The 21,410-nt window shown below is 51.7% G+C and overlaps 1 protein-coding gene across 3 annotated transcripts in view; it reads left to right on the plus strand.

The window, feature by feature from the left end:
- Positions 1-21,410, plus strand: part of CPEB1 (cytoplasmic polyadenylation element binding protein 1) — a 36,649-nt gene that overhangs the window by 11,855 nt on the left and 3,384 nt on the right. For 2 of the 3 annotated variants that reach the window (XM_009703965.1, XM_009703967.1), the window contains exons 3-8: positions 14,391-14,617; positions 16,271-16,520; positions 16,830-16,943; positions 17,048-17,152; positions 18,157-18,293; positions 19,527-19,725. In XM_009703965.1, the coding sequence (XP_009702267.1) occupies positions 14,391-14,617; positions 16,271-16,520; positions 16,830-16,943; positions 17,048-17,152; positions 18,157-18,293; positions 19,527-19,725 (1,032 nt within the window). The remainder of the gene's footprint in view (positions 1-14,390; positions 14,618-16,270; positions 16,521-16,829; positions 16,944-17,047; positions 17,153-18,156; positions 18,294-19,526; positions 19,726-21,410) is intronic. The other variant, XM_009703966.1, reaches the window with a different exon arrangement.

The following is a 21,410-nucleotide window of genomic DNA, read 5'->3' on the forward strand; positions in this document are numbered from 1 at the left end:
CATAGGCTTTCGTGTGTGCCCTAGCGCAGGCACTTGGGGTCCACTTGCAGTCAGGCTGCAGTAGCTTTATTAAGCCTTGCTCTTGTCCAGCACTTGGTCCTATGGGCTTCCCCTAATGAACCAGGGAATACCACACACTCAGTATCTGTCCTCCTTTCATTGTCAGCTGAAACCTTGAAGGAGGAGGGAGAAATGAAAGTTGCTAGTGTGCAGTGGGCTGGACAGGTGCCTTAGAGCTGGGCACTGAGCTCCTTATAATTGTTAACAGACTATGGGGCACTGAAGCTGTGTTATAGGATCTTTATATTAAAGAGCACATTAAAGCAGGCAACATCCATGCTGAATGGTTCTGCAGGTTCTAACAACCACAGTGCCTGGGGCTTGGTGCACGATGGTGCTGCAGAACAAGGGCTGTCGCACACTGAGACTGCCACTCTGTGCGGATGTCCCAGCCCCACCTGATCTGCTGTAGCCATCTCCAGTGCTCTCTTGGCCAGCTTCCTGCCAGGCTGTCTTGGCAGAGGTGCAGATGTCTCTGCAGCGCTCCGACAGGCAGGCGAGCAGTGCTCGCGTAAGCCTGTGGCAGGCTTTGAACCTTTGTGGTTGGGCGGTAGGGCTGAGTGGACTGTGTTCATGGAGGTTCACTGTCAAGGGTGGAGGGGCTTCTGGTTTCAGGAGGGAGATTTATTTGGAGATAGTTTGAAGGTGCTCCAGTAACCTCCCTGCTTGCAGAGGGTGTATCTGGTGTCAGGTGCCCTCACTGACTGCAGTGCATTGTGCTGGAGCTGCTGCCTGCCGCAGAGACCTGGGAAGAGCAGTAGAAAGGATCTGACCTCAGGCACTGTCCTGGATTTGGATGATCTGCACCCAGTGGGTGTTTGTGACAACTTGTGGTAACAGCTGCTGGAAGATGGCACCCACTACTATCTGGAGAGGCCTGTTTCCTCACTTCTCACTCCTGGTATTCCCCTCAGGACATGAAAGGGGGATGACTGGGGTGTAAAACCAGCTCAAATGCAGCTGTGCTGTTTCTCCAGAGGAGCCTCTGGCATGCAGAGGCTGTGCAGAGGGTCTAGTGCTGTGTGGCTGGGGGTGTTGTGGTCCTGAGACTGTTCTCCCTCTCAAGCCCACCCTTCCTTCCCAGGTGTGCAGCAGCTGGACCGGGAGTGCTCCTTGGTCTGGGCTGCTGTTACTTTCCTGCTCCAAGAGCTGTGAGGATGGTGTATGCTGGCTGGAGAAGTGAAAGGCTGATAACTGTGCACAGCTGTTGTATTGCTTCAGCCTGCCCACACCTCCCATGTCTGCAGAGCCTCATCTTTTTCTCCTTTGTAAGGGCCTTGGAGTGGCAATGTGGAGCTCTTTGGGAGAGGAGATCTTGTAGTTCAGGAGTGCCTTCTGAAAGGCTGTGAAACACTCCTCTCTGGGTGGCAGAGGAATGTTCTTGTGTCTGAAAGCTGTACAGATCTGAGGAGTCGGCTGATGCTTCCAGGTGGCCTAGCCGTTCTGTGACAAAGAGGGAGGACATAGAGAGGATGGTGCTGTGTCTGAGTGCTCCTCATGCCCAGTGCTGAGGCCTGGGAGGCTGCAGCTGGCCCAGCCCCAAAGGCTAGGGTCTCCATCAGGGTGTCCTGAAAGCAGGTGAGGCTGTGTCAGCACTGGGCTGTCTCTGGGGGCTGGGGAGGGATGGCACTGCCAAGCAGAGCTGTCATGCTGCTGGTGCCCAGTCGTTTGGAAGGTTCCAGCAGTGACTCAGCTGTGCAGACCCATGGGGAGGTGGCTAGAAGGGTGGAAATGCAAAAAAAAAACACCACACAACCCCCTAACTGTCAGGCTAAAAATATTGCTGATATGGTCCCCTGCAGTGCCTGTGCTTGAGTACTGATGAACTGAGACCTCCTCTCCTGTCTGTAGTCCCTGCCAGTGCGGAGCTTTCTCAGCCCAGGAAGGACCTTTGGCTGCAAACCCTTCTGGTGTCACCTTGCGCTCCAAGGGCAGTGTCACCGTGCAGCTTGGTGCAGGGGGATCAGGTGCCTGCCACCAGCTGGGGCTGTGCCAGAGGAGGCCAGAGAACAGTGGGGCTGGTTTGTACACTCCGATCCTGCCTATGTACCCATCTTCCCAAAGGGCCGATGAACCCCTTGCACTCAGGCAAGGTTATTTGTAATGAGTTTTCCCTCTGGATCCAGCACCCTAACGCACTGAGGATGTGTGCTTAGCCCTTGAGAGTGCCGGATGTGCTGCTGGTCTCTGAAGCTGGTGTTTGGAGAAAGACTCTCTGGGAGGCAGCAGCTGCTGCAGGCTCGAGCTGCCTGTGTTTATTGGCTGTAGGATTGAACCGCTGTTTCATGGTGGGAAAGGCATCTCAAATCCACTGCTGCCACTAGATCTGTCAGGCTGGAAATACTTCAGCAAGTCCCAGAAACCTGCTCTGTGGCCCAGGGAGGGGCTTTTGCAGGAAACTGACCTTGAACACTTCCATTCCTGCCATCCCTAGCTGTATTTCTTGGGGCAGCATTTTCCCTTCTTTAGAGTAGCCTCATAGTAGGCAGGCGCTTATGTTAAGACTTTTGAGTTCATTGCTTTGCAGAGGCAAGGAGGGATTAAGAGGCAGTGAGATGGGACTGCCCTTGATGGTATCCTTTACCTTCACTGCCCTGTTCCTCAAGGAGCACAAGCAAATGGGGTCTCGATCCAATTTTTGCCTGGAGAATGGGTGACAGCAGTACACAAGCAGATCCATGTGCAGATTTTGGGTGTCCCTGGCTGGTTTTTAGCCTGCATGCCAGCTGCTTGGTCTGGCTGGTCTGTCCTGCCCTACATTGGGAGGCTGTCCCTATGTGGGACAGTAGACTTGCCCACTGGGAAATCATCCTAAAAACAGTCTGTTAACACTAAATTTGCAATGCTAACCTACAATGGTGTTTTCAGAAGGATCAGCTCTTCTTCCAGAGAGAATGTTGGTGCCTCTAGGTGAGCTCAGCCTGAGCAGGTGAGCTCTTTCTGGTGGTGTCAGATGGACCACCTTGCTGTATCTGCTTCTCTGCTTGTGTGACCCTAAAACTACTGGTGCAGCAACAGATTTGAGCTTTTCCTTGGATCTGCTCTTGAGGCTGCTGCTCCAGCCTCATCTGTGCCCTATCCTGCTGCTGTCTCATTCTCCAGCCTGCAAGGTTACAGCTCCAGTAGCTCCTGTGCTAGAGAAATGGCCTGTGGTATGGAAGCACTGCTGAATTTTTCCAGCCCTTGGTTCTCCTACTTCCCAGAGCGCAGCAACTTCTTTGTGCAATAAGCTTGAACATGTTGAATATCTGTAATTGCTTAAAATCTGCTAGGCTAGAACTGCAGGCGATCTCTTGTGCATTACCTGGTAGATAGCAGAGGCCTCTGAGCACAAATCACTCTGAAGTCTTCAAGGCAAAACAGCTTCTCTGAAGGATGAAAGAAAAGACCTGTTGCACAGAAGGAAACACAGTTGTCATGGACTCCTAGCCTTTCTTTGTGACAACAGCAGGAGGGACTTGTAAGCCGCTCCCCCAGGATGGGCTGTTTTCAGACTGTCCTCGGAAATGCTGTGTATGTGGTGGCAGGTACCTGAGAAGCCCCCCCCAAGTGAGAGTTGCTAATCAGTCTGAGGATGGTTGTTGCTAATAAGCACAACATAGCAAGCGCTGGCCTTCCTCGAGCTGTTGGTTTAAGCGTTTAGCTGCAGAGCTTGAGGAAGACCTTAGAAGGGGGCAGAGGATTTGAGTGAGGGAAGTGCCCCAGATCTGACTGTTCTCTCAGGCTGTTTGACTCGCTGCTAGGCTAACATGTGGTGCCAAGTGCCCGCTCTATAGCACTCTGCCTTATGCCTCTCTGTGTGTCCAGGTCTCTCCCTGTTCTTTTAATTGCTGTCTTTTGGACAAGTGGCTTCAGAAGACAGTCACTGCCTAGGTGTGCCCTCGACTCCTGCATATTCGTGCTTGCCTGCATGAAAATCCTTCTCCTCTTCCTAGAGGAAGGTTTCAGAGGCTCATTCTGATAGAGGAGAGCTCAGCACCTGGATAACTCTAGCTCATCACCAGAGTATCCAAGAAGGACTTTCTGCTCCCTAGTGAAAGGGGAGCTTCAGGTCTAGGGAGTAGGAGCACTTCACCCTGAGTGACACTTACTCAGATTTAAACCCAAGTCTGCCTAGAAAACTCATAAAAGGTTCCTTCATGCTGCTGATGGTATGGCTGCTTATGCTGGAACAAGGAGGCAAGACCACCTCTTCCTGGCCTCAGCTGCACCTGATTCAGGCAAATGGGTAGCCAAAGACTTGGTGGTGGGGATCCTGAATTCCTGATGTTCTCAGTGTTCTTTGTTGCCTTTAAAGGAAGATAGGCTTTCCTGGCAGCTGTGCATTAAGCCCTGGTCCTTCTGGAGCAGCCTGCCTACTGTTCAGGGCTTAGTAGGGGAAGCACAAACATGGTGATGGTGCCTTCTGTCTGGAGGTTAATTATAATAATGCTCTGAGGGAATAAAGCTGGGAGCTGGCTTGACTTGCATGGTCTCCTGCCTGGTGGTTGTACTTCAGGAGTACCTGAGACAGCCTTACTAAAAGCTTGCTGCATGCCACCTTAGTTCTTGTAGGGCTTTTCTGAGGATCCACTTGGTGTGGATGCTTAATGGGCCCTTGTTTCTTAAGCATGTTTCAGTAAGGGCTGCTCACACTCCATGGGCTGATTTCTCAACTGCTGGTTGGAGCCAGTTGTGCTGTGAAGTAGAAAGCAGGGAGCACTTAATAGCTGTAGGCTGCTCATTTGGCAGCAGTATTTGATCCGTAGCAGAATAGGATATGTATCAAGTAAGTAAAACAAGTATCAAAACTCTTGAGTTTGCAATTGGTTTCTAATGGAAGTTGCTCTTAATCCACCTCTTAAAGCTTCCATTTGGGCAGCTTCTAAACAGATTTATTTTTATTTGCACTGATGCTGTAAAATAGAAGATGCAAATGGATGAGTAACTGGAACAGAAATCTAACCAGCATTTCTGCTTGTATCCAGCAAGAACTGAAGGTGGTCAGGGCAGCCTCCAGTCTTGTGCTGAGTTGGCTTGCAAGAGCAGATATGCACCACCCAAAACCCTTTCCTTGACTTCTGTCAGGGTAGGATGTTTTATTGTAGCCTCTGGAGCAACCCTGAGGGGCCATTGCTGCTGCCTGTGTGCTCTCTGGAGGGCAACAGTGGATGAGAGTGGATGCAAGGAAGACAGACTCCTTAAGCATCTGATCCTGCTCAAAGCTGTTGGCAGTGTGGTGATGAAAATACTCTGGTAGTGGCAGATCTACACACTTCATAGACATGTTGACTGGTGCTCCACTGCCTGGCGATGCTGGGGTGTACAAATACATCATGCTTGTGCAGCTTGCTGTAACCTTTTGACTCAAGTTGTAGTCTGGAGCATGTGCACCTTGGCTAGCTCCTGAAGTGAGCCTTAACAAGTGTGCTCCCTTCTGAGGAGATCATTGGAGCTGTTGTTCAGTGACTCTGTGCTGCCTTAGGCAGTTAGTAGCTTAGTTTTTCTTTCCCATTGTGATTGTTATTGGAGGTAATGGCAGGGCGGTTTAGGGGTGTGTGAGCTCTGGCCTGGGGTAAGATTCACCCCCAAAATTGTGCCAGTCAAATGAGAGATGGGGCAGGTAGGTTTTCCTCCAACTCTTGCATTGTTACATGTCTGAGCAGTGGATAGGATGCTGGCTTGCTGGGCAGAGCAGGCATGAAAAGCTCTGCTGCAGCTTCATCCATGGTAATATGGTAGCTCTTTAAAAGAGGCCCTGAATGTGTGTTTGTCTCAGTGCCTTCATTACAAATTCCACAGTACATGCTGCTCTGTGCTTCCACTTGGAGCTGGGTGGGGGAACTGCTTGGACTTCTGCACAGCTTTTGGAGCTGCTTTCTGTGTGCTGGGGCTGCCTGTAGCAGAAGGTAGGAGTGATGCCTGGTCCTCCCCTTCCCCAGCTCTGGTGGGACAGGCCGTGAGATCAGCACCTGGTCCTCCTTAGACTTGTTTGTCCCTTGTGCTGCTCTGGTAACCAGGCTGTGTAGTGTGGTGTTGCAGGATGCCCTGTCATTGCAGTGTCACTGGGGGCAAGGCCAGTGAGACAGCAGAGAGTGTTTGGCCTCTTTGTACAGCTGAAATGCATCTTGCTGACTTATGTCTACATGTAGGACTGCTGTAAGAGGACCTCTTAGGCCATCTGCAGTGCTCTTGACAGGCTGTCTTTTTAGGGTGGTAGTGTAATTCAAGTTGGAAGGGACCTCTGAGCTTATCTAGTCCAATGTCCTGCTCAAAGTGGGATAGGAAAGCTGCTGCAGGGTGGCAGAAGTAGCCTTGGGCTGTAGAAACTAATTCATGGGCTGACTGAGTGTTCCCAGAACAAGGCCTGTTTAAATGAGCACCTCTGCTGAGCTGGCTCTGAAATGATCTGCTTCCAAAAGGTGCCGTGGTCCTTGAGTTGTCACCACACAGTCACTATGTGGTGTCACTGTGGGACTGAATTAAAGCATCCCAGAGGGTGTGGGCTGAGGGCAGGGCATCTCCAGCCAGGGCTGCATCTTCCATCTCAGCACCTTGTATCCCTGTCTCTGGGCTCTCTTGCCTTGTGTGTGATCCCTTGGGTGCTGGCAAAACAGCTGAATCACAGGTGATGTCTGTGCTACTGCCAGCTCAGACTGCTCTCAGACACAGCAGCAGCTGCCATCTGTTTGAGATGGCCATGGAGAAATGCCCAGCTTCTCTCCTTGCCCTCTGGCTTGTTTTCTCTCCAAGCATGCAAAGGGAAGGTGAAGCAAACCCCTAAAGCTGTGATTCCGCACCTGAGGCATGCGAGCTTCTGGAAGGTAACTGGGAACCTGCAGGCAACACTGGTGGTGCTGGGTGTGCCAATCTAGTGATGAAGTAGTGGCTTTATGCCAGCTGAATGCCTTAGTGAGGCACTTGTGCCATTTTTCAAATACAATTGCGTTTGGGACTAAAACCTATCTTTTTTTAGTTGTTCTTTTACTGCAGCCTGCTGCCTTGCCCAAAGGGGTATGGCAAACAGCTGATTCCCCCCAATCCCCCTCTAAAGAACATACCTTCTCCTAAAGGTGGTATCCTGATGGACTTGACACCCTGCAAACTATGATGCAGCTGAGCAGTGAAAATGAGTCAGTCATCCTTGTTAGTGTGTGAAGTAACACATGCTGCAGAGTTTGCACCCTGGATGTTGCAGCAGATAATTGAGAGGAGTTTGGTACTTAATATAGAAGTGTGTGTTCTTGAGGCTTGCAAAGCTGAAGCTTGTTGTGCAGAATTTGACCTGAATATGTTGGCTTTTAAATATCTCCAGGACTGATACATGTTAAAACCGGCTGTATTTCAATGTTCTGATCTTTTTAAAGATGAACGCAGTTGTGGCAGTCTGCTTAGTGAATGCAATTACCTGTGCACTTCTAATCCTGGGTTGTGTTTTAGGTGTCTTTACTGATTTTATATTTACCTTGGTCATCTCTTTTCCCTTCCCAGAAACACAGTAGTAAACTTCCTGCCTCAGGAAGCAGTGAGGCTTGTTGTCAGCCAGGTCCTGCTCCCTGTGCAGGGGAAGGACCTGTGCTCTCAAATGTTAATGCAATAAGCTTCTCTGTTCCTAGTTCTGCTGCTGTTTCAGGGCATGCTGGGGAAGTGACTTACCATGTTGGTGCCAGAACTAAGAATAGACCTCAGGTGTCCTGACTCTAATTCTGTGGTTCAGCTGTGGGATCATGCTGCCTGTTTTTTTATTCCCCTGCCCCCTTCTTAGCAAACCAGAAATAGCTGCCTGAATATCCTCAGTTCTTCTCTGTCCCAAATGAAGAATCTGTCAGAGCAGAAGTTCCTCTTTTGTAGTTCAGAAACAAAAGGCTGTGCTGTAGTTCCTATTTCAATGGTCGTTAGTGCTGGTTTGATTACATCTGCTGTTCTGGGAGATGCTTTTCTTGAAAGTTGGCAGTTGATTCAGGATGATCAGGACTTCTGTTGTGATGTATGGCTCCGGAGAGGATGTGTGCCTTTGACTCCAAGTGGCTCTTCTCATAACAGCAGTGACTTCTCTTTCCGTTGGAGCGATGGGAATATAATCGGGGTTTGAGCTGGGCAAGACCTCTGGAAGTATCCAATGTGCTGCTCAGATGAGCTATGAGGGCTTAAGGACAGAGTTCCCTGCAACCTCTGGGCCCTGTCCCCTAGCTGCTCCACTAAAGAGGAAGAAATTTTTGTGCCACTTCTCTTGCTGCAGCTTTTCCCTATTTTTTTGTGCACCTGTAAGAGCCTGACCGTTCCCTGTAGCTCCCTGTTAAGGTGTGATGTCTGCCTTCCTTCACCAAGCAAAACCTGTTCCCCTGCTGTGTGCTGCAGCCCTACAACTGTCACTGCAGCTTCGGCTGGGCCTCGTTCAGCTGGTGTCCCCATGCTGCAGCTGCAGGCATGCCAACTTCTTGCAGGCAGTGCAGGATCCCATGGTTGCAGACATGAAGTGCTAAAACTTCACTTAAGATTAGTCTGGAGTATTGATTGCCCCCTCACCTGTGGTGAGCAGGTCATGTTTTAAGCAGCTCAATTCTTGTGTGATGGAGGGGGGAAAACTCACTCTGGCAGCTTGTCTGGCTGCGTCACTGCCATAACTACAGAGACATTAACTGTAGCTGTAGGAGGTGGTTAAGGTGCCTCTTTGCCTTTCAGACATGAAAGTGTTTCTCTTGCCATGAAGTTGCTTAGTGTCTGTAGGAGGTGCTGCTTTTTGGCTGACTAAAACATTCAGCCTGCTCCCACCCCACCAGGGTAGAGTCTGGCTGGGTGGTAAAAACTGCAGACGAGCTGTTTTTCTGGAACTGCAGCAGGCTATTGTTTAGGACATCAGCCTTTTTTCTTTACAAGCTTATTTGATGAATGACAAAAGAAACTGCACTGTGTTCAGTCTCCAGGGCCTCGGTCATGCTGCTTCCCTCCTCTGCAGTCCTGCCCCAAATGTACATATGGCTTCACAGCCTCTGGGCACAGCAGGTGTCGCTGAGTGGAAGCAGAAGTGTACTGGCACTGATACCCATCTCTTCTGTTTTGCTTCTCTTGGTAAGAGCTTTCCTATTGATCTCTTCACCCCTGCCTCTGCAAGGAGATCAGGGCAGAAGGGTGGACTTTCAGTGTAAGTAGTAGTTGTTGGATGAAGGGGAGGTCTTGACAGTCTGCCATCCTTCCTGTGCTGAGTAATCTCCCAGCAGACAAACTGCTGGTATCTCCTCTCTGGAGACTGAAATGTCACTCTGTCTAACCTTGCTGGTGGTGCCAGCCAGCAAAAGTGACCCTGTGAAGGCCTCCATGTCATAGACCTGCTCAGGCAAGTCCTGATCCCTTCTAAGTAGGATTTCTTCCAGCCCTGCAGCAAGCTTTTAACAGCTGGAATGCATCTTCAGGGCATGACTTCACAAAAGTGCATGCATGTGCTTATCTAGCACTTGGTGCCACTGCCAGATGTGGTGTCAAACTGCCTGCGTATTAAACATGCAAGTGCCAGACATTGTTGGTAATGTAAGAATCTGGAGCCTGGCGTGCTCCTGAAACAGGAGTTTCTTGTGTGCACGCACACAGTTACGTGTGCCTTCAGGCTTCTGAAGAGGCTGTGATGTGCGTTGCACTATGGCAAATGATGTTTTCCTCTGTGGGGAAGCTTCCACTATCTTTACGGTGTAAGGAAAGAACTTGAGCATGAAGACCTGGAGAGCTGTAAGGTGAGAGGTTTTTGGCCTGGGCAAGACTCAGTTTCCAGAGAACTTGACTAAAACTGATGCACCAAGGAGCGAAGAGCATCAGCACTGCTCTGCTAATGTGCTGTTGGCTTATTCTGCTGGGTGGTCTCCTGCAGACCCAAGCTAAAGCAGAAGTACTTGTTCAGAGGACAGCTTAATGGTGGCAGTGCTTTTTGTCAACTCTAGCTGTCAGGAATAAATTCAGTGGATGCTCTGTGTAGTGCTCGTATCTTAAGGTCTTATTAAAGGTATTAAAGTGTCATTTGTCATCAGCATAGTGATAAGGTGGCTTATTTACCCAAGCCCTTCCCTGAGCTGCCAGCATTGGTAAGCCTGGCTCCTTAGTGCTCATCTTTACATCTATCTCTTATAAAATGGGCTTGGTCAAAGCTACCAAGAAGATCTAATTCTTAAATGGCTGTGAATTATAGTGTGTGGGGAAGAAAACATATACTTGAAGTTCCTGGGCAGGTGCTGAAAATCTGAAATTGCAAGTCTAACCAGCACATAGAAGAATATAAACTGTTCTGAGGCTGGTTGGGTTGGGTATTGGGCATCTGGCTGTTGGGTTGCATTTCCCAAGGTGCGTGCTATGAATTGCAGCTTGTGCTGATGGATTGATCTGCTTGAGATTGGGTAAGCTCATGTTGAATGTGGTAGCTCGGTGGTTGGTAGCCAGATTTAAAAGATAATTTGGGGTCTACAGGATGGGATTGACCTGAAGAGTTGAAACTAGTCACCCTGTGAAACCACTGCCATGGGCTCAGTGTGGCTGCATCCTTCTGCTGCAGAGTGTCTGGCTTGGGTGTGATAGGTCTAAAATTCTTGTGTACTCCCCTTGGTATCTTTGGGGTTGCCAGGATGATGCAGGTATGAAGAGGATGTATTGCAATAGCATTGTCCTGATAGCATTTACTAGGGAAAGCTCAACTAAGGAAGAAGAGTGGTTCATAAAATGCTTGTTCTCTAGAGAGCGACCTGAGTACCCATGAACTGGAAGACTGCCGTGCTGGTATTGAGACTGCTTCACAGAGCTCTTAAATCCGTCAGTGTTTGGCTGATGTGCTCAAAGATGGAGCAGTCTGGCTCTGAATCCAGTCATTAAAGCTGCAGCAGTGAGTCAAAAGTCAGAGCCAAGTTTCTATTAAAAGCTACCTTTTTTTGTTGTCCCCTGCAAAGGAGTGTTGGCATGTGCCTCTCTTGCAGCTCCAAGCAGAGGCATGAAAAGTTCCAGAAGCTCTCTGCAAACTGCCATGCTCTGGACAGCAGGGCTGCTGTGGATGAGCAGATGAATGAGAATCACGTTGACCTTTCAGTTAAAATTTCCCCTATAGATGTGAAAAATTCCTAGTTGTTTGGACTTGGGTTTTTTTCTTAGTCTGAGTAGTTACCTGATGTTTGGTGCCTCACTTTGGGATCTTGAGGGATGCTCTTGACACCAGAAATTGCTGATGCATCTTGCATGTGTATTGGAAATGTTTTTTCTCTTCAGCAAGCTGTCTGCTTGGGAGGGGAGACAAGGCTGACTTCCATGGAAGAATTGTGGTTTTACTGAGTGGTCCCAATGCTTTGAGAGCTTTTTTTTTTCAGGTGGGCAACCTTTGTCAGGCTCTTGTGCCCCATCCACCTGGAGGGGGTTCAGTAGGGTTAGAGCAGGGAGCCTTTGGGTTGTGGGCGATGAGAAATAAGATCTGGTCTCATGCTAGTGTTTCCTAGACTACCTGCAAAGGCTGGCTTGAGGGGGCACAACCTGATCGCTAAGCAAATGTAGAGGAGGAAATGCTGAGCGTGACTCATGACTCTTCCTCCCAGTGTCCCTGTGAGTGGCTGTAGGTACCAAGTGAAGCTGAGTTAGACCCACTGGGGTGATGTGGGATCTCCCACAAGCTCAGTGTAACCAAGCACTGCCTGTGCAGACCTGTCAAAGCTTCTGGAGTGGATGAAATCCATCTGTTAACAGCAGGATGTCAGTGCTTCTAGGACACGAGGTTAGGAGTGGGTCAGTTGTAGCCAGCAGGATTTTGCTTGGTGATAGGTGCTAAAACTCAGATGTGCAGACAGTAGATCCCTTTAAAGGCCTGTAATCCTGCTACTTGAATGTACTCATACTGGCCTTACTGGTTTTCTAGCTGTGGTGCGAGCTAAGCAATCTTGGGAGCAAATGTGTAAGCTGTGGCAAGCCAGAGTGGTGGCAGAGATGAGGGTGAAATAAATTGAGCAGAGCAGTTGGACTGTGTAATGCCTTTGGGAGCTCCTGATAAGCCCCTGAACCCTTGCTTATGTATCCCAAATAGAGTTCTGGTCCTGCATCTCTCATAACCAGGAGATGAGGTGCAGGACAGCATTGCCTGGTAGCAATCTGCATGGCATTTGCTACTCTAGGTCTCTAGGAATGCTGCACACATGGGGTCAGCACCAGACTGCTTGCTGTCCAGTGTTCCAAACCCACTGTGCTCAGTGCCTGAGGAGGAGGGTGTTGGTGCTGGAGTGTTTGTCAGCTGTGAGGCTTGGGCCGTGGGATCAGCTGCTTTGCTTTGACTCTTGTACTGTTTAGTGACTAATCAGATTTTTGAGCCTGTTTAACAAATTCAGCTCTCTCCCTTGAACAATACACTGACTGTATTTTTAAACACATCACGTGGCTTCAGAGAAGTCGGCAAACCAGCGTAGTGCGGCTTGCCTGGGCTGGGAGATGCTCTGCCCTGCTCTGTGCTGTGACTAGGAGGGAGCAGTCTCCTCCCCAGCTTGAGCTGTCTGCGGCAGCTTTCCCTCAGCTACCCGCTGCCGCTAACGGGGCTGCTGCCCCTTGAGCTCTGCCCAGGGTAAGTACTGCTGGGCCGGTGAGGTTTTTCTGTAGCTGTGGGGTTGGATGTAAGCACAGGTGTTGCTGCTGGGGGGAGCCAAGCAGACATTCAAAGGGCAGGGGGTCCCTTTCCAAGTGTGGTCGGAGGTGAGTTCGTAGTCCTGTGCTGTAGCCACAATGGACCTGCGTTGGGGAAACTAGCAGGGATAAGGCTCTGCAAATGTGGGAAGATGCTGTGACTGTTACTCAGGGCTCCTGCAGACCAGCTCTGCCTTGGGTTGAGGTAGATGTTTCAAGTAAAGGACTCGCCTATACCTTTCCTGGGGTATCTGTTGGTGGTGTAAGGTTTCTCCCTGTAGCATCAGGCTAGAGATGCCAGCTGCCTGGCATGTATGCCACTGGATAACACAGCTTGGGACAGGTGTATCCCAGCGTCTCGCTTTGAGTATGCTCAGCAGCTTTCTCTGGTGCTGGTACTAAGTTGGTACTGGTATCTGACCATAGTGCGCTTGAGCATGATGCCAATTTTTACTTGCCTGGTTTGGGCAGTGTTTTGGATGATTAATCCTCTTCTGCACAAGAGCTACTGAAAATCTGGGTTAACCTTGTGATCCTAGCTGGTCGAGATCAGGTGGGGCTGGAGGATATCGAGTGGATCCCAAACTTGCTTTGCTGAAAACTGAAAGCTTCAGGGCAAGCTGCCTTGTTTTGCAGCCTCTGAATAATTAAAACCATTTCTGAATGCTTTGCGCTTTTCATTTGGTTTGGGGACACATTCAGCTTGCTGAGACTTGCTCCTTTTGAATAGAGCTGGCTGGTGTCATGCCCCTGTGGGATCCTGGGTGGCAAAGCCTGCCCTGTGTTCCCTCTCCTTTTGGGTGGCAGCTGGCCACACACCACTGACCCACAGAACAGGATGGGACTTTCATGACCCTTTGGTGGCCTGGTGCTCCACTCGGGGTGGGGGCGTGGCTCTGTTTGCAGGGAGGAATTTGCTTGCCTTGGTTCTCCTCAGTGGGAGGAAAACCTGCTGCTGTGCGAGGGAAGCAGTCTGCTGCGTACTTGTCTGTTGACTCTCGGGCAAAGGCCTGACCAGACAAGCTTGTTGTGAACGCGTACTGGGGACGGTGCTTGCTGCTGACTGAAGTGTCTCCTTTGTCAGCAGGCCAGACTGGCACGTTGCTGGCTGCCTGTAGCCAGCTCCTCTTGGGGCTGACGTGTGTGGCGTCCCACCTCTGAGCCTGCAAATGCCTGCTAATGGGTCAGGCCTTGCTTCTCTCAGCCTTGCCATCGGTGTGTGCAGCAAAGACTGGCTGTGGGCCTAGTCTGTGCCCCCCGTTGCTAAAACTGCATGGGTAGCTGCTACCCCCTGGGTCCCAGCTTGCTCCAGCACAAGCAGCAAGAAATGCCAGTGTAACAGCATGGACTGGGTGGAGGAACCTGTCTGGAGCACCTGTATGAGGTCCATAACCAGGGCATGGGGTCTCCAGTTCTGCTCCCAGATGAAGTGGGATCTCTTGACTGATCTCAGCCTTGGGAGGGTAACCTGCCCCTGTGTTTCTCAGCCACACCAGGTTGTTGCCGTTGGCTCCAGCTGTGCAGCACCATGCTGCAATGGATGGCAAAGAGCTTGCAGCCTTTCTGGAGCTGTGCAGAGAGTTGGTACTGGCCAGACATGCCACCTCCTGGACAAGCTGTTTGTGGGCTGACAGGAGCCCAGTACCTTCCTGGGCCTCTGCCAGAAGAGCTGGGAGGGAAGGAGGTGTGTCATGCTGCAGCACTGATGGGTTCTTTCTCTGTTGCAGTTCTCAGCATGCTGAATAACCCTCTTGGGAATGTCTTGGGGAAGCCCCCGCTGGGTTTCCTGCCTCTAGATCCCATTGGTTCGGACCTGTCAGAAAAGTTTTCCACGCCGACCCTGAGGAACTCCCGCCTAGACTCCCGCTCCCTCCTGGACTCCCCCTCCAGCAGCCCCTCGGACTCAGACACCAGTGGGTTCAGCTCTGGCTCCGACCACCTCTCAGACTTGATTGTAAGTTTGGGTCTTGCACCCCCTCTGTGGTGCCTGGTGTCTTGTTGTATTTCTGGGGAGCATGGGAAAGCTGGGGGGGGCTGCAGGCAGCAGCCCTGCCTGCTCAGAAAGGGAAAGGAGTGCTGGAGGGAGCTGTCATGCCCATACTAACACAGTGAGGTTCTCCTGCAGCTGAGGGTTTGGAAGAAGGGCTGCTCATGCAGTCCCCTGTCAGCACAAACTAGCAGTATCCTTGTATTTTTTTTCTTCTAAATGTTTTGGCCTTTTGGCTTTGTTTTTGCAGCCCTAATGGGTTAAAGTAACTCCCAGAGGGGCCTGAGTGCTTGAGCTGGTGTGTGGCTGGAGGGTGTCTGTGCCCTGATCCCAGCAGGAAGATGGTTGGTCAGCACAGCTGCCTCCAGGCTCCAGCCCAGGCTTCTCAGAAGCTCCTGTCCCTGCCTTTCATTGCCCTTCCCATTTGCTGACTGCACTTCTCCATCTGAGGACTGTTTCTTCTGAAACAACTGGGTCTAGCCTGCTTCCATTCCCTAAAGCATAGCTAAATTTGGAAGACAGTGAGCAAGGCGAGTGTCTCTTGCTGACCCAGTCTGTGCTGCTGGGTCTGTGTTGCAGCGTGAGTGGCAGCTCTGGGTGCCATCTGGACAGCCTGGCTCTGGCCAGCTCTGTGGGTGCTGCTGCATGGCTTGTCCTCAGGACCTGAGGCTAAAACCAGGGCCAAGCTGCTCCTGGTTCTGCTGTGGTGCAGCTGTGGCCTTGACCCCATGTTGGGCTGGTGTGAAGGACACAATTGGCTTGATGTGGAGTTGATTGTCCTGATTCTCTAGGGTGGGTGGTAGGATCTTGAGCAGGGGTGCTGTAAGCAGGTGCAGCACCCTGGGCTCTGATGGCAGGCAGTGCAGGGTGGTAGGGCTTTGTGCTGGCCTTGTTCGTGAAGGTCAGGTCTTCCCCAGCATGGCCTTGGCGTAGGCGGCTGTGCCGCAGCAGCACATGGCTAGATCTGCAGAGCGGCTGACACTCTAAGCTGCACAGTGTCTCGCATCCCTGCTGTTTTATTAATCTGTGCTTTTACTCCTTCCACCCTGGCAGAGGCATGTTAAACCTGTGAGCGGTTGGGTCTGCAGCCAGCTGAGCTGACACTCTGGTCAGTCAGGCCTGGGAGCTGGTCTGCGGAGGGCAAGAGCCAGCTGGCTGCTAGTGGGTGCTGCCAGCAAGCCCTGCCTGCTGCAGGCAAGGCCTGAAGCTCCTCCTGGGGTGCTTGGTGCTCCCTGGGGGTGGCAGCTGTCCTTGAAGCTGTGCAGGCAGGGGACAGCTGTTGGCTTTGTGGTCTGCAAGGTACCTCCTGCTTAATGATCCCTGCTGCTGATAAATTGGCATAGGTTCAGTAGGAAATGGCTGCAGGGGCAGGGCAGGCCTTTCCGGGGGAAACTGTGGTCCCATCAGGCTACTGGTGAGGTAGCTGCTTTCCTGCCTCTGCCAGACCTCAGAGGGTCTCAGGAAAACAGGAGATCACTGAGAAGCCCCTCTGCTGTGGGTGAGGGCACTGAGAGCCCCCTTCTGCCATGGGTGAGGGCAAGGCCACAGTGTGATGCATGGCTTCCAATATTACATGCTTCTACTTGGAAGCTGGCTTTTAATGTGGACTTTATCTTGCAGTCAAGCCTTCGCATCTCCCCACCTCTGCCCTTCCTGCCCCTCAGTGGGGTGTCAAGAGACCCACTGAAGATGGGAGTGGGGTCCCGGCTGGATCAAGATCAAACTGCCCTGGCTGCAGTAACTTCATCCCCAGCCAATGCATCGAAAAGGTGGCCTGGAGCATCTGCGTGGCCTTCCTGGGATCTCCTGGACTCTCCAGAAGACCCCTTCAGTATCGAAAGAGAAGCCAGGCTTCATAGGCAAGCAGCAGGTAAGTTGGATGGTGGACCTCAGCAGGCTTCAGTGTGTGGTGATGGTCTTGTGCTTCTGGGAGGGCACATAGGTGGCCTCTGTGCAGGTGATGTGGCTGGACATGAGTTTGCAGCAGATCAGACCTTTCTCTGTGCTCAAGCCTGATTTGATTCTACCTGCTGAAATGGGCAGGCTGTCGGGGCAGCTGTCTCTTGCTGTTGCAGCACTGCAGAACCTATAGTTGTGGAATATGGGGACTTGCTTGGAGACCTGTGGGAGAGTGGGGAGTAAATGGTCCTGTACTGAGTGTTGCTTGTGCTTGTCCAAGCTGTGAATGAAGCAACCTGCACCTGGAGTGGGCAGCTGCCTCCCCGAAACTACAAGAACCCTGTCTACTCCTGCAAAGTGTTCCTGGGAGGAGTCCCGTGGGACATTACGGAAGGTGAGCAGCCCCCAGCCCCACACTGAGGCCTTGGGTTTTGACATCAGGAGGGTGTGAGATGGAGCTTTTTGGGGGGATGCTGACTTCTCTCCTTCTGTCTGTAGCTGGACTGATCAACACCTTCCGTGTTTTTGGCTCCCTGAGTGTGGAGTGGCCTGGTAAGGATGGCAAACACCCACGCTGCCCTCCCAAAGGTAATATGCCTAAAGGTAATAGCGACACGGTAGGGTTACTTTTTTCCCATGCTATGTTACAGCACGGATGCTGGGATGGTACGGCTGCATGCTGGTGACTGGATGGTACAGAGCACCCTAGGGTAAATGTCCCGCTCTCACTTGGGTCAGCACCAGGGTTGCAGAGCACTGTCACATCAAAGCTGGTGTCCCCACCTGTCCCTAGCAGGGCTGGGCAGAAGCGTGGGGTGGGGGGGAAACCCTCTCTGGTGCTTCTGGAGCCTCATGTGGGGCTGTCTTGTTCTGGGCAATAGCCACTAGTCTCCACTGCCAGCACAAACACCTAAAGCATGTGCACCCTTGGCATAAAGCGCATGCAGTGATTCTAAATGTGCATCTGCAGCAAGCTGGCAGGCTGTGGGGACTGGTGAACTGAGCCTGGGGCATAATCCTGTCTGAAGTAGCTGGGCTGATGTGTTGTGTAAGCAGTAATGAGTTATGGGGTAAGGAGTGAGTAGTTTGTAGGCTTGGTGGTGCCTAATAGCCTTGTTCAGTCACCACAGCAATGCAAGGTAGAGTGCTGGCGCTGATGGAAGTGATTTTTAAAGCCCTGAACTTGTATTTCTGGGCCAGGAAATCTTAAATGTGAAGCAAAGTCTGTTTTCCTGCAGACTATACTGTGGCCAGGCTGGTAGTGCCCACTTGTCACGTCTAGGTGTGGTTTTGTGTGTGGGAGACAGCAGCCTACATGGCACTGGATGTGGGCAACCTGCCCCCTTGTGCTGTGCTGAGTTTGGGCTCTTTCCCAGCTTGGCCAGGCTCTGTGCATCACAGGTGGGTCTCATACAGAGTCTGCTGGGGTGGGTGCTCAAACTGCTGCCCTCCCCTAGGAGGGGTTGGGAACTGCAAAGGAGATGCAGTGAAGATACTTTGGATGGCATCTGAGTGATTTTTTTTTTTGAGGGTGTCTGCAAAGCGGGATGATCTGTTTCTCCTCTGTTACGGTTCTAACAGCTACTTCTTTGCCTTCATCTCTAAAGGATATGTCTATCTGGTGTTTGAGTCGGAGAAGTCTGTGCGTGCCCTGCTCCAGGCATGCTCCCAGGACCTGCTAAGCCCTGATGGGCTCAGTGAATACTACTTCAAGATGTCCAGCCGTAGGATGCGCTGCAAAGAGGTGAGCCAGGCCCATGAGAATAGCCCTACAGATGACAGCAGGACATGCTGATGAGATCATGGGAGACAAGGGGATGCACAGTGTTACCCTGTGGGCAGAGCAGGGTTAAAACAGAGCAGCAGAAGTCAAACTGGCTTTTGACCATCTTTAATTGATGTGTTCCTGTGGTAGGGCTGGATGCCGGCAAAGAGGTAAGTGTCAGATCCGTATTTGTGTCCTTCAGAACAGCTTGTGTCAGAAACTGGGACCTGGAGCTCCTGGATCTGTGGCAGACCCTGGCTTCGTGAAGCCAAGCAGCTTTAGTTAGCTGGAAAGGAGCATGGGAACAGGGATTTTACTGCTTCATGCGTCTTTCAGCACACCTTTGCTTGCAGAGACAGACTTTGATCCCTTTGGTGCTTTATTAGACCTTGTCTGCTTGCAGAATGAATGTCTTTCATGCTCACTGCAGGCAGATATTTTGGATCCACAACTGTAACTGCAGCTGCTCCCCAGTGCAGCCTTGGCTGGCTGACCTGTGCTCTGGAGGTGGAGGTGCTCAGGCTGCCAGAGGCTCAGGTTGGCCTTCCAGTAAAGGGTGACCTTAGCTATCGGTCAGATACAACTGTGTGAGTTTGTGGAGTTAAAGAATTGAGATTCAGCTCTTATCTAGACAGGCACAAACTAATTGCACTCCAGACAGCTCTCCCTGTGTCTGGCTATTGGCAGCACTTTCATGCTTGGTGATTTAGTTCTGGCAGAAGTTTCTCCTCTTCAGAGCCCTGTATCTGCTGTCTAGCAGATGGCAGCTCCTATCAAAATTGGCAGTGGGTGGGTTGTTTCATTGATCTTCTAACAGGCTCCTGTGCAGGGAGGCATCTGACTGGGCTGTAAACACAGGTGCAGGCAGTAGGTAAAATTCACTTGTGCACCGATTTGTTTCCTGGCTGCCAGCCCCAAGGGACCAATGTTTTGGATTCCAGTTTGGCTGGAAGCAGAGCAGTGTGGCGGTTGTTTTCATTCTCTTGAACAGGCTGTGTGGGCTCTCTGGAGGTGTCTGGAGCAAGGCTGAAGCTCCAGAGCTGTAGCACCCTGGCTGTAGACCCTGAGCAGCGATAGCAAAGCAACATTTGCAGGTTGGGGGTGAAGTCTGAGGGTCGGATGGCCTCTGCTGTCAGCTGAGGGCACTGGAGCAGCACAGTGTGTGGCTTTTCAGGCCCTTGGCTGACCCGACCTGCTTGTGTATGGTTTCAGGTGCAAGTGATCCCATGGGTGCTGGCAGACAGCAATTTTGTGCGCAGTCCGTCACAGCGGCTTGATCCCAGCAAGACGGTGTTTGTGGGGGCTCTGCACGGGATGCTGAACGCAGAAGCCCTGGCAGCCGTCATGTGTGACCTGTTTGGAGGGGTGGTCTATGCTGGCATCGACACGGACAAGCACAAGTATCCCATTGGTAAGTGATGATCCTGCCAGGATCAGCAGTCACCCACAGCATGCTCTGAGGAGGCTGCAGCAGTGCCCTTCGCTTGGTCCCTTGATGGGGAAGACTGCCCAGGGTGCCAGGCTCTGCCTCCGCCTGCTCTGGGAGCAGATATCCAGCCAGCCTCCTCCACAGGCAGGTGGTGCCCCCTCACCTCCTGGCTGTGGGGAGGTAAGACAAACCTTGGGGAGGGCTGGCAGAGCCAATGTGCCTGGGAACTGGAAGGCCCTAGATCATTCCAGAGCAGCTTGAGGTTTTTAATACCTCTTTAGGCATTGCTAAAGGGTTTTCTGCCTTTGTTCAGTGCTGTTAATAGATGCTGCTTCAGCTGCTCTTCTGATGACTATCCCTGGAGCAGAGACAGCTGTGGGTCTTAACCTGGCTTCTGCTGCCTGTCTGGGCAAACTCAGACCCACTGGCTGCTGGCCCTTCCTGCTGGGGAGGTGCCAGCTGTTGAGCAACAGGAACAGGGCAGGGCTGTGGGCAGCATCCTGTCCCCACTGTCCTGTTTGGTTCTCTTCAGGGTGCTGGCGCTCTGGGCTTCCAAGGCAGCTGGCAGCACAAGTGGAGAGGCTTCTCCCTTAGTGTCCTGACTGGGTCTGCTGGGGGACAGCATGTCCACCTCTGCTCAGGATGTCAATTTTCCTAGTGTCAGAGAGGTGCTGGGGATTGAGTGACTCTTGGACAGCACTCCCCTCCCTTAAATGGGGCTGAAACCACAAACTGCTGCTGGCAGCAATCTGCTGCCTGTGGTTCAGGCTGCTGCCCCAAACCGCAGCCTCTGGTCAGGCAGACCTGCTGTGTTCTTGCAGGTGGAAAGGGTGAAGCCCCTGGGGTCCCACCTCCCAGACAGGGCTGTGTGTTTGAGAGGGGCAGGTGGAGTGCAGCCCCTGTAGTAACCCAGAGAGCAGCCCTGGCCCTGTGCCCTGCTGAGACGGCCTCCCAAAGGGGAATAGAGCACTTACCACTCATGTCACAGGAGCTAAAACATCACATGTCATGACATGTGTCCCCTGTACCTCCCTGGTGGCCTTATGGGCCAGGGGACAGTGCTGAGGTTACTGATCTGTGTGGAAAAACCCTACAGCTTGAGCAGGAGGACCATCTTTCCAGGCTCAGGGTGCACCAAGTCATGTACTTAAGGGACTGTGAATCTCCTGCGTGTTGCCAGGCAGCAACAATGTCAGAGTTTGGTAGCACAGAGCTGCTGTCTGCTTGCCTGAAAGCTGTCCAAGGACAGCGACTTTTCTGGTCAAGGCTCAGGTTTAGTACGTGCCTGTGGTGCTGCAATGCTTTGCCACTGAAGTGGCTTTGGGGGAACAGTCCGAACGGGTTGGGAATGGAAGTATGAGGTTTTATGCAAATTCAGAGTGTGACTACAGATGAAGTCTTGCACACCATCCAGCCCTGGGCTGGCACTGTGAGGTCCTAGAAGATGTCCTTAAAACCTCCTGTGGCATCATGTAGAGCCCAAGTTGCTCCCTCAAGTAGGTGGCTCCCAGCAGCAGACTGACACTTCCACCCTTGAAGTTGTCTTAAAGCTGCAGCAATATGAACTCAATTTCAGTAACTAAAGTGTACCTTCACTTTCTTTGACTGAAGCATCTCCTCTGCTGAGATGCTGCCTCAGCCTTGCTTGACTGCTGGCCCTGGTTCAG

This window comes from Cariama cristata, unplaced genomic scaffold (assembly GCF_000690535.1).
Source record: "Cariama cristata isolate BGI_N322 unplaced genomic scaffold, ASM69053v1 scaffold16387, whole genome shotgun sequence".
Lineage (NCBI taxonomy): Eukaryota > Metazoa > Chordata > Aves > Cariamiformes > Cariamidae > Cariama > Cariama cristata.